Source organism: Sinocyclocheilus rhinocerous, unplaced genomic scaffold (assembly GCF_001515625.1).
Source record: "Sinocyclocheilus rhinocerous isolate Xijiao unplaced genomic scaffold, SAMN03320098_v1.1 scaffold331, whole genome shotgun sequence".
In the NCBI taxonomy this organism is placed as follows: Eukaryota; Metazoa; Chordata; class Actinopteri; order Cypriniformes; family Cyprinidae; genus Sinocyclocheilus; species Sinocyclocheilus rhinocerous.
In genome coordinates, this window is record NW_015656164.1 from 413,738 (window position 1) to 426,369 (window position 12,632).

Here is a 12,632-nt window from a genome sequence, read left to right on the forward strand (position 1 = left end):
ACATACATAAGACCAAAGATCCTTATTCTTTAACTACAGTTAAGTAGATAAGACTAAATTGTTACATTTGGCAATTAGTGAAAGCAGTTAGTAAAAGAGCATCAACGTAAACTGATCTTTACTGGTGTTACCCATTAGAACGGTAACACCAGTGACAATTTTCATGAAAAATGCATTTTACAAAATGTCTGCTGCAAGGTATCAAACCACATGTCGTCAATCATACTCACTACATTGAGTAGTTTAATCCATTTGTATTCTAGTTTTTTTACAATTCCCTAACAATAAAGTAGGTCATACCAGTGACTTCCACTAAAAGCTTCATATGAAATCATGAGATAAAATTTCTGATAACTGAAAAGAGACAGTGGACTTACCATGGGCCTTTTTTCATAGATCTTCAGGAAATGGGAGGAAGGAAGTCAAGTGATGTCATCAGTGTGATTTTTGTTAAACGGTAACACCAGTGACACAACTCCAGGGGACCACTACTTTCATTATATATTTTATAATATTTATTTGGCATTTTGTTTTTTTATGTCATTTACATCATATATTTGATAGTTATGAATACATCATTGTATTTTAAATGGTAGAAAAACCTGTTTTTGACCTCAAAATAAAGCATTTTCCCTCTGTACATGGCTGTGGGGACGAGCAGTTTTGTGGTGCTTGGAATTCTTTATAATTAATTAAAAATAAATATTGCCACATTGATGGCTCAAGAAGGTGTAATTGTTCAAATAACACATTGTTTTATTTTAAAATATAAAAAAATTGTAACCCTAAAGTGTTTTTCAAGTGTAATATTTCTGTAAAGGCTAGGGACAGAAAAGTGGACGTTTCCATAGAATGACCCAATTCACTTCCGTCTGTTTACGTGACAGTAAAAAAAATCTACTTTGTCTTCTTTTGTAGAGATGTGTAGAGAATGAAACTGAAAGACAAACGCTTGTGAAGGTGTTACATCAACGAGTTACATCTAACTGCTCTGACAGTATTTGATTTTTTAGATTCGTAATATATTTCAATATGGTATTAGTAGCAAATTGCTGCCTTGTTCATTTTTGTATTGTACTGGGATTTGAACTTAGGTTTAACAATTTTGAAAAGAGTATGTGGACATTTGCAAATTGGTTTGTATATTACATAAAGTTGGCTTTGTTTGTGTCTATGTGAGAAAAGAATTCATGTAAATTGAAAGATGTCATCATTGAATGCATTTTGCACCAAATTAGTGATAAATAACCAACAGCTCAGCCGACATAGTCTGTTGTGATCGCTGTGTGCAGAGTTTTAATAAAAGTGAGCTAAGTATTGAGAAATGTGTCCTATAGCGGTTGTAAAAAACTGTGACACTTTTGTGTCAAGCGTTAAGACTGATTAGTCGCTAAGTGCAGTGAAATATCTGTCAAAGATGAATCAATCCTGCCTGAACAGCTGGTTGTAGACCAGTGCTGTGGTTACACTAAAGGGCTTAACCTGTGATGAAATCACAAAACAGCACAGCTATAACAACTGAAGCAGCGGACCAGAGTCCCTCGCTATTCAAACTCATCTCTAGGCTAGCGCTAAATTGGGCTGCTCAGTTAACACAAGCTGTAGACAGAGTATCTGAGTTTAAGTAAAAGCTGTGCAGTTGAAAACAAGCTCACATTCAACTCAGAGAGGAGCAGAAAAGACAGGCTGCAGATAGGGTGCTTGAAGCACAACACAGTCATGACATGATTGCTGTTGGAATCTCAGGTTCATTGAGTGTCCTATTGTGTGCATGTTTGTGGTTTTGCGTGTGAAGTTTAGATTGTTTCCTCCTGGAATTTTATCATGGACCCACACCCCTTCCACATGCAGTTGGTTAAACCAGTACCCACCCAAGAACCAGGTGCACTCACACTCAGAATTGAATTGAACTAAAATAGACAAGTTAACAGTAAGTAATAAAATAAGAACATATAAAAACAAAAACAATAACAAACTACAAATGAAATTAACAATAGTTTAAGTTTTCCAGGTAGACCTAACAGTAATATTTAGGTAGCCTACAGAATTACTACAGAAACACACACACACGTTGGTATTGGTGGTTTACGGGGTTTACGCTCCATAGCTGTAATGGGTTTTATACTGTACAATATTTGCTATGGCCCTACATCAACCCTACACCTAAAAACAGAATTTTGTTTTTTAAGCTTTATGAATTACGGGGACATAGTCAGTGTCCTCATAATAAAAGAGCATCATCTCTGAATCTCTCAGAAACAGTCAGTCACTCTCACCGGTAGCGTACGCAGTTTGACATTCAGACAGATAGGTCTACGTTCAACACTGCCAGTTTTGTTGATTAATTACAAAACCTCTTCTGTGCGGTGGATCGTTACCTTTAAACCTTTCAACACAATGCGAAGAGAGCTGATCGTTTGTCTTTGGATATTTTTCATTAATGGTAAGTAATAAGTGTTTCTCTTTGGCAGGGACGTAGCCAGAACTTTTTTTTCGGGGGTGGGCAGATAAGACCTAGTGACTTCATTAGGGTGGAACATAAAATAAAATAAAGCAAAGCTACACACATCCAGGAACTTTTGAATGTGTTTGCGTCTTGTATTAATGACATAAGAGAGGAATATCAGGAATGTTCAGTGGAATGCAATATTTCAGGAACTGAGTAGCCTATATTATGATATATTAATACAATATTTCTATATATCTATAACACCGGGCCAGCTGCTTTTAAGTTTCACTGCTTGGCTTTTCCATTTGTTTCCCATGCGCTCCGGTAAATAACAGCGTTTAATATTTGGGGGCGTGGAGGGTTTTTTTTATAGATCGGCCCCAAGATCTCACCACCGGGAAAAGTTGAGCATCATTTGAAAACTCCAGGTGCTCTTGATGCAGACAAATCTTTTTCTTCCCTTTGCCCTGTAACTAGTCAAACTCGCTCTACCGGCTTCTGCGCCTTCCATTAAAGCCACCGCCTCTCAGCAGTCTCCGGTCGCGTGCACAGTCAATTTATTCCGTTATGTTCTCGGTTGTGCAGACTGCCAGTTTTTGTTCTTTAAGGGTAAAAAACACTTTTGAGGAGTGGAGATCGCGACTTGATAGAAACACTAAAGGAGCGCGGGTTAAATAGATGAGCCAGTGCAAATGCTGTAAATTTATTGAAATAATGATGTGACGTCTTTAAGCCTGTCAAGAAGAATATTACAATATCAAACTGGTCATCAACATAAACCACTCTTCTGTGCTAAAATAAAATGTTTCACTCCGTGAAGATTGTGTTAATACATTTTCTAGTTTGCAAACATCTAACCCTTATTCACATGGTTTTGTTCTGGTATTTAATGTTTAATTTATTGATTATGTTTTCCAGGTGTGTTTGGTGCTGAGACAGATGAAATGAAGACAGAAGAAGTGAAGACAGCGGTGGGACAGTCTGTAACCCTACACAGCGGTGTAGAAGAATATCATCAGATCAGCTGGATGTTGGGTCCTCAGGACAGGAATATAGCTAAATGTAGGGGAAACACAGATGGCACCCGATCATGTGAGATTGATGAGAGACTCAGAGACAGACTGAAGATAGACAGTCAGACCGGATCTCTCACCATCATCAACATCAGCACTGAACTCACTGGACTTTATAAACTACAGATCATCGACAGCTCCTCTAAAAAGTCGTCATACAAGCAATTCAATGTTACTGTCTCTGGTGAGTAAATTCTCGATATTGTTCAGTACAGCTCTTCTTCTGACATTGTAGTATGGCACTAACCTTGTCAAGTCTCTCCTTGTCCATTACAGACAGTGGTGTAATGTAACGAAGTAATAATGCTTCGTTACACTAGCTACTTAAGTATTTTTGGGAGTATCTGTACTTTACTTGAGTTTTTATATTTCAGCCAACTTTGACTTTTACGCCACTACATTTCCTAATTAAAATGTATACTTTTACTCCGATACATTGAATGAATGATACACTGAATGCATCAGTCGTTTGAACGAATCAGTTGAATCTCAATGACTCACTCATTAACAGTCACTTGCTGTCACCTACTGGCTGTTAATTTCACATTTTGACTATTTTTTTATATTTATTAAATGTATTATATTAACATATTTTATATTTATTTGCTTCTTTTCCATTTTGCATTTACTTGTACTTTTACTTTCAATACTTAAGTACGTTTAAGATTTAAAAAAATACTTTTCGGACTTAAGTACAATAAATATCACATACTTTAAGACTTTTACTCAAGTAATATTCTAAACGGTGATTTCAACTTCTATCAAAGTAATTTTCTGGTTAGATATCTGTACTTTTAATTGAGTATGGCTTTCATGTACTTTATACACCACTGATTACAGAAGCAGGCCTGGGACCAGATCATACAAAACTGAAATGGGGACTGGGACTGGGTCTGGGACTGCTGGGACTGCTGGTGTTTGTTGCTGTTGTGATTTACTGTTGCTGTTGCAGAAATCCAGGACAAAATGGCAAGTATAACCTACAACTAATACTGTACTGCTAATAACATTGTGTAAAATTAAAAACCCTGAGCTGGACACATTCCCTTCACTTGCTGTAGCAGAAAAAAATAATACAAATAAAAAAGTAATAGATAACTTCATATTGTGTATATATAAAATGATATACAGAAGAGAGTCAGACTGATTAATATGACAGAGGTAGAGAAACACGCAGATAAAGTTGAATATTTACTGCTATCAGTTCTTTTCAATATCTCACCATAAATCCCCACTCTGGTCTAAAACGAGGAGGTTAATGGGTGGAAAAACAACATCCTCCTAGCTTTATTTGGGAAAGACTACACCTGTATTTGTTCTGATATTTGTTCTCATGGTGTGATTTCAGGAGTTGTTTAACAATATGTGAAGAATGGAGGAACAGTCTCCAGGAAAATCACCAGCCGCTCAGATGAGGAGAGTTATAATGAATAACTACAAGCAGCCTCTGAGACTTGTTAGAGCATTGTGTCAATTATAACAGCCATAATGGACATTTCTGGAGTGCCACCTTCCTGTAGAGCGCCAGCTCACACCAACACACCTGAACCAGCATCTTCACTCTAGTGGACCAAATGTCAATGACTTTGCTTTCTAAACATGAGAGACATGACTAACACAGTAACTATGATATTTTATTGTGAATTCAAATAATAGTTAAATATTCATATTTATTGATAGAGTATAATCTGATAGATTTATGAAGGCAGCATCGTGTATTATTTGCTGCCTGATGTCCCACAATCCTGTGCGTTCAGTTCTGTGACAGCTGAGCTAAAAAATTAAATGGTGTCTGAAAGTAGTGGTTTGTGGTCAGTTTGTGTGTAGTAGCAAGAACTAGCTAGTATTGTAGTAATTAAACATATTTATAGGTAGTGGCAGTTTCATGACTTGACCAGTAGATGGCAGCAATGGTCCACACATGCTTCTCACTAAAGGCCCAGTGATCCACAATCAGGAGACCTCAGCAAATTTAGGTCTTATAAAATAATCTCACAGAATCAGGGTCCAATCATTTTGGTGCCCTATGCAAGATTTAGCTGCTGCATCTCAGCCAATCCCCCCACCGATCATTCACACATAAACTGCATTGCTTTATGACTTAAAACGAATTATACACTGTAGATGTTTACATATTAGAACAAAATGTCAAAGTATTGTCAGTTTATGTTTTCCACAGGCTTTATTTTACTCATAAATTGAAAAACCCCGTTATTAAACCCCATGGGAAAATCTTTAAGGAACCAGCTGCAAATTAGTCTACCGCAGGGCTGGGCAACTTTGGTCCTGGAGGGCCACTGTCCTGCAGAGTTTAGCTGCAACCCTAACTGAACACACCTGAACAAGCTAATCAATGTCTTCAAGATCACTAGAAAGCTAACAATGTTTATGTAAAATAAAGAGAATTAGCTAAAATTATGGAATGAAAAAGTGATTGCAATAAACAAGGAACAGGACACACTTTTGGGGTAAATTGTTATAGATTATATCATGATTTTGTCACATATCATGTTGATGATGGTCATCTGAGAGCAAATAAAATGTTCCATTGTTCAGTAAAGTAAACGATGCTGTAAACTCAATGCCAGTCTTATTACTTGATCCAGCCAGAAGATGTGTTTTGTCTGATCTCCAAAAGTCTCTGTCAGCCTGTACTTCGCCTGACCAGTACAAATCCAACAAGTGTTATTATATTAAATTGAATTCAATGGAAAATGGGAAAAAAAACTCTGCTTCACAACATGCAAACCATGTTAACATGTTACATCATGCTAACAACATGTTAAAACATCTTTTCACTTCACCCTAAATTTATTTGTTAGGCTTTGTGTGTCATCTGGCTTTAGTTTGATTTTGACAGAAGAGAATATAATTTTGACTGCAAAGATTTTGTTTATCTGTCAGAAAGCAGCTGATGAAATTAAACACTTAAACACTTGTAAACACACACACAAAAACATAGTTTTAAGACAGCAAATCAAACATGAATATACATTTCCATTTTCAGTTATTGCCGCATGTTCTGAAATTTCTTGGCAGAAACTTTGACATGGGACATCAGGAAAGGCTCACAGACAGTAATTTGTCATTAATAACATTAAGATACTGTCACATTAAAGATGTATTCAGAGAGGGTAAAGTTGAGGAATAGCTGGCAGCCCCAGGCTAAATATTCAGATCACAACAGAACAGCAGGCAAATCAGCATAATTATATCATGCAGAAACCTCACAGAGATAAAGAGGAATTCACACCTCAGGTCATTATGATCATAAACACTTGCCATATTTTAAAAGACTGGAAGACTGCTATTGGATTTGAACATATTCCTACCTTGGAATGCAGAATTTTTAGCTTGGCCTTTGTTGTCATTCATGCGTGTCTGAGACGCTGCTCAGGGTGGCGGTTATGATGACACACACACACACACACACACGTAACACACACACACACACGTAACTGTCACATTAAAGATGTATTCAGAGAGGGTAAAGTTGAGGAATAGCTGGCAGCCCCAGGCTAAATATTCAGATCACAACAGAACAGCAGGCAAATCAGCATAATTATATCATGCAGAAACCTCACAGAGATAAAGAGGAATTCACACCTCAGGTCATTATGATCATAAACACTTGCCATATTTTAAAAGACTGGAAGACTGCTATTGGATTTGAACATATTCCTACCTTGGAATGCAGAATTTTTAGCTTGGCCTTTGTTGTCATTCATGCGTGTCTGAGACGCTGCTCAGGGTGGCGGTTATGATGACACACACACACACACACACACGTAACACACACACACACGTAACACACACACACACACACACACACACACGTAACACAAGAAAACAAAGAAACAACAGATCCTCAATGATCTGTGTCCTAATCTGTCCCTGTAGTTTGTTTGCACACTGTGCAGCGTGTTTTCTGTTTGCTTTGACGCTTGTGAATAAGTTTGCAGACCAAAGACTGCAATTTTAAGGAAACCAAAAGCAGATCCTGTCTGTCCTTCAATAACTTAAGCTGTCATAAAAACTGTTTCTTCAACATAATGCAGTTTTGATTCAAACCTTCTCCATCATCTAAACATCAGTCATAGCAGTCTTCATGACATTCCCTTCTGTTTCCAAAGTGTATTTCACCTTTGTTGTAAATTAGTGGGAAATTAGTCAGCAGCTGAGTTTAGTGATGACTAATGAGGGACTGGGAATGAAGATGAGCAGTAGATGAGAAATGCTGTTCATTTCTTCTGATATATTTTTGCTTTTTCTGCACTTTCTTCCAGTGTCAAGGTTTACCACAGTAATCACAACTGTCCTCCCCTTACATTCATATTTTTTTTGCTTTTAATCTCTTTGCCAGGTGACCAATTTGCATAAATGATTTTTGCAAAGTTTCATTTAACCACATGAGGTTTGTGAAGGACAATGCATTTCGATACTCTGATGAAAGGCCATGTGTGAACTAGTGGTCCTTTATCATCCAGCATCTTCTCTGGAGTGTCAGCTATAACACTGTATGCTGATGTGCTGAAAGAAGAGACTATGACAGCATGAAGACAGTAGCAGCAGTGGCGGAGCTAGTTTTCTACATGAGGTGAGCAAGGCTAATTCAGTGGGTCCAAAGACCATGACAGAAAATCAGTGTATGACTCCAACCTGGCATAAAACAAGCATTAATAAATCCTACGGTTTCTGATTACTTCACATTTCCCCGCATTAGCTATACATTCCCATAACTTCTAATGTTAGTCTATTGGAACTTATTTCTCTTATCATCATCTAATCAACACTCTGCCATAGAAGAACCTTTTTGTCTAAATGGTTCAATAAAGAACCTTTAACATGTGAAGAACCTTTCTGTTTCACAAAAGGTTCTTTGTGGCAAAAGAAGATTCTTCAGTTTATAAAAAGGTAAGAAAGAGATGGCTCTTTAAAGAAGATTTGACTGAATGGTTCTTTCTGGAACCAAAAATGGTTCTTCTATGTCATCGCTGTGAAGAACCTTTTGAAGCACCTTTATTTTGTAAGAGTGCACAAGCATTTGGAGCAAAAGATCTAACATTAACTTATACAATGAATTTTGTAAATGTTGCTCAGGAAAACTAAAACTTCAACTTATTTTAAACAGGGCTGCCAACTTTCGAGTTCAGCCTGGAGTGAGAATTATTCAGGAATAATTAACAAGCTTGCGATTAAGTATACGTTATTTTTTAACACTTTTAAGCCCGAAAAAAATCATAATCAAATTACTAAGCAACCCCTGAATGGAATGACACAAAATAGGTCGTTTTCATTCATAACTTCATGAAACATGCATAGATCATGGAAAATTGCATGTCACTGTTTTCAGAAAAGTCTTGATTAAAATGAGCTCAATCATAAGAAATCAGAAAAAAACATCAACTTCAGTGAGGCAAAAATGCCCTCAGGGCTTAAAGGGTTGCGATTAAGTATACGTTATTTTTTAACACTTTTAAGCCCGAAAAAAATCATAATCAAATTACTAAGCAACCCCTGAATGGAATGACACAAAATAGGTATCATTTTAAAGCTTAGAATCTCAGCTTTTTAATTAATGTAATTATTATTATTATTATTAATGTAATTAAAGCAGTCCCTCTAAACCGGAGTGTACCGCGGGCGGGACGCCCCCCCTCCGCAAAAATATTACTAATCATATTTTTCAAACCACTGCCTTGATGAACAAAAATGGATTGATATCATTTGAAAGCTTAGAGTCTGAGCTTTACAATGCATGTAGCCGCTTTGATTAACTCCAAAGTAGTGCCGAGTTATTTGTTGATAAATGAAAAAAAAAAAAATTATCATTTACAAAATATGATTTTTGTGCCGTTTACTCTAATATGTCAAAAACATCATACAGCTCAGATAGTCATGTCATATGTAATTTGAAAGGTCTCATCGAGTAGAATAAAACAAGCATAATTGTTTGGGGCTTTGAATAAACTGGAACAAGTTTTTGTACAAGAAGTCACCCCCAGACCCATATGAATATAATATATTGATGTCACCATTTTGCTTGTAACTTCATAAAACATGCTCAGATCGTGGAAAAATAGACACCATTTTTAGAGCAGATTCTCCTGATTAAAAAGAGCCCAAAATCACTATAATCCATAATTTATATCTAAAGATATTCCTCAATAATTTATAACACACATACAACTGCACAGGCGGCATGTAGCTTAGCGAAAAAATCAGAGGTTGCAGTCCTGTGGCGTTTTAGCTCGTAACTTCAGGAAACATGCAAAGATCTTTAGATCATAGATTATTTTCAGAAAATTCTCCAGATTAAAATTAGCCCAAACTCATTTGTTCATTAGATCTAAAGATATTTCTTATGATGTTATCACACACATTAAACCATTAAATTAAGAAAAATATACACTCTAAAAAATGCTGGGTTAAATACAACCCAGTGCTGGGTAAAATAGGGACAAACCCAGCAATTGGGTTGCTTTGACCCAGCCCAATTGCTGGGTTTGTCCCTATTTTACCCAGCACTGGGTTGTATTTAACCCAGCATTTTTTAGAGTGTAGGTTACGTTTTCATTCATAACTTCATGAAACATGCATAGATCATGGAAAATTGCATGTCACTGTTTTCAGAAAAGTCTTGATTAAAATGAGCTCAATCATAAGAAATCAGAAAAAAACATCAACTTCAGTGAGGCAAAAATGCCCTCAGGGCTTAAAGGGTTAAACTAAACTATACAGGGAACCCTATTGTTGAGGTTAAAAGTAACAATTGATTTGTGTACAAGTTCATATTAGACCATTACTGCAATAACGTTGTATCTATACATTTTTGTTAATTATAATGAAAAATAGGAATTATATGAGTAAAAATATAATAAATGTAATTTTCGCAACAAATTTCCTCTCTAGTGTACATTTTTCTTGCTAGTTTATGGACACTGAATGGATTAGGTGACAATGTTTTGTTCAAATGTGTTCACTGAGTGATTTCATGTGACAACACTATTCATTCAGTAAGCTGTCAAATATCTTTCAACATGCCCTCGGGTGTTGCTAGTTAGAGCTGAGCTGTATGGAAGCATATAGGTAGCGAAATTCAATTTAAAATGCAAAATGGCAATGCAATATTCAAAATGGCAATGTATTTCTGTATTTAAATTTACATTTTCCATTACCCATACGTATCTTACACTGCGCGTGACCCACATGACGCCAGCGTCTTGAAATTAGCTGGTTATTAAACATTTAAGGAGCCAAGCTGCTGTGTAAAGACTATAAATGGACATTACAAACATTACAATAATGATATTTTATACCTAAAATAATACTCAACCATTGTTGGCAAATTATATAATTTAATTTTCATTTTCCTTTTGCACCAAACTTTGCACGTATGGGTAATGGAAAATGTAAATTTAAATACAGAAATACAATGCCATTTTGCATATTGCATTTTAAATTGAATTTCGCTACCTATATGCTTCCACAGGAGCTGAGCTGAGCTGAGCGGGAGCGCAGCGTACGTGAACCGTCACCCACTAAAGAGCTGAAATGTCACCTGAAAGACTGCAGGTGCAGCTGGTTCCTCCCAAGCCTGAGTCATAGTTTCCTTACTAGCTCTGTGATACTATTCTGTAGCAGTTGAATTGTTTACAATAAAAAGAGTGGTTCAGGTTTTGGATCATTTGCATAGGGCCATAGATTTGCTTAAGTTTACTCACTACTGTTAGCAAAAGCTGTGATTATAAACTATAACTAATTAAAGTATGGTTGTTATACCTTGTAATTCTATCAAATTGTTGAGAGTTTATTTGTGAAGCTTAGATACGTGTCAGATAAGAGCCCTGACAACTTATAGCCAAGTGCTACAGTTTTCACCACTAGTCAGTGTGTCACTTACATTGTCAAAGTGATTTCAACTAGTACTAGTTTACAGTCACTTGAACACATTTCTCAATAATTAGGTTATTTTTTTACAAAACTCTTCACACAGTTCTCCTGACCAACTTTCATCTTGGCACAGCAGTTCATTTCACATTAAAAAATGCACTAAAACTACCTTAACACTTAAAATCAATCTCACTTCCAAAGGCTCTCAACCAACAAACACATTTTGTCACTTATAAAACAACGACCCAGTACAGTGTTTGCTTTCATAAAATGTCTTTACAAAACAAGAATGAGTGTCTCAACTGTGTAAAATTCACTGCAGTCTATGTTACATAGTCCATGTTTATATTAAAGTAACAAAATAATTTCTAATTTGTCTTCTTTTGTAGAGATGGTAGAGAATGAAATTGAAAGACTAACGCTTGTGTAGGTGTTACATCAATCAGTTACATAGAACTGCTCTAATAGTATTTGATTCATAATATATTTTACTATGGTAAATGCTGAAAATTGCTGACTTATTCATTTTTGTATTGTACTGGGATTTTAACTTAGGTTTAACAATTTTGAAAAGAGGTAAATTGGTTTGAATTGTACATAAAGTTGGCTTTGTTTGTGTCTATGTGAGAAAATAATTCATGTAAACGGAAAGATGTCATCATTGAATGCATTTTGTTCCAAAGCAGTGATAAATAACCAACAGTTTAGCCTACTTACAGTTTTTTCTCGATTGCTAACACACAATTCATGAAACAATTCACCATTTTCCCACAACTATAAACACAATCTCAAAATTACACACCAGCTTTATACAAACGTCAAACTTCCATGTCAAAGTCAAACATTTTAGTCAAAAACATATTCTCTTTTGTCAGAATCTAATCTTTGGCCTCAGATGACACACAAAGCTGTCAAATACACAGAATATTTTCCTGACTAGAGAACACTAGTGAGATCAATTCAAAACACTGTTACAAAAACCTCCTTTTGGGAAACAGGAAACATATTGCAAGTCAATGTCTGTTACAGTGTGGAGCATAAATGAAGTTGTGAAGATACAGTAAAATTCACCAATAAACTTTAAGAAAGTTTACTTTGAATACACTACTGTAAAAGTTTTCTTACAGTAGATGAAAAGCACTAGAAGAGAAAAGTTCAAAAACCAAACAACAGAATATACAGTAAACACACATTGGAATATACTGTCAGTTACTGTA

General features: G+C 35.9%; 1 protein-coding gene across 1 annotated transcript in view; it reads left to right on the forward strand.

The window, feature by feature from the left end:
• The first annotated feature begins 1,824 nt into the window (after positions 1–1,824).
• Positions 1,825–12,632, forward strand: part of LOC107719715 (uncharacterized) — a 27,063-nt gene continuing 16,255 nt past the window's right edge. The window contains exons 1-2 of the mRNA XM_016527201.1: positions 1,825–1,882; positions 3,368–3,706. Coding sequence (XP_016382687.1) covers positions 1,825–1,882; positions 3,368–3,706 — 397 coding nt within the window. The remainder of the gene's footprint in view (positions 1,883–3,367; positions 3,707–12,632) is intronic.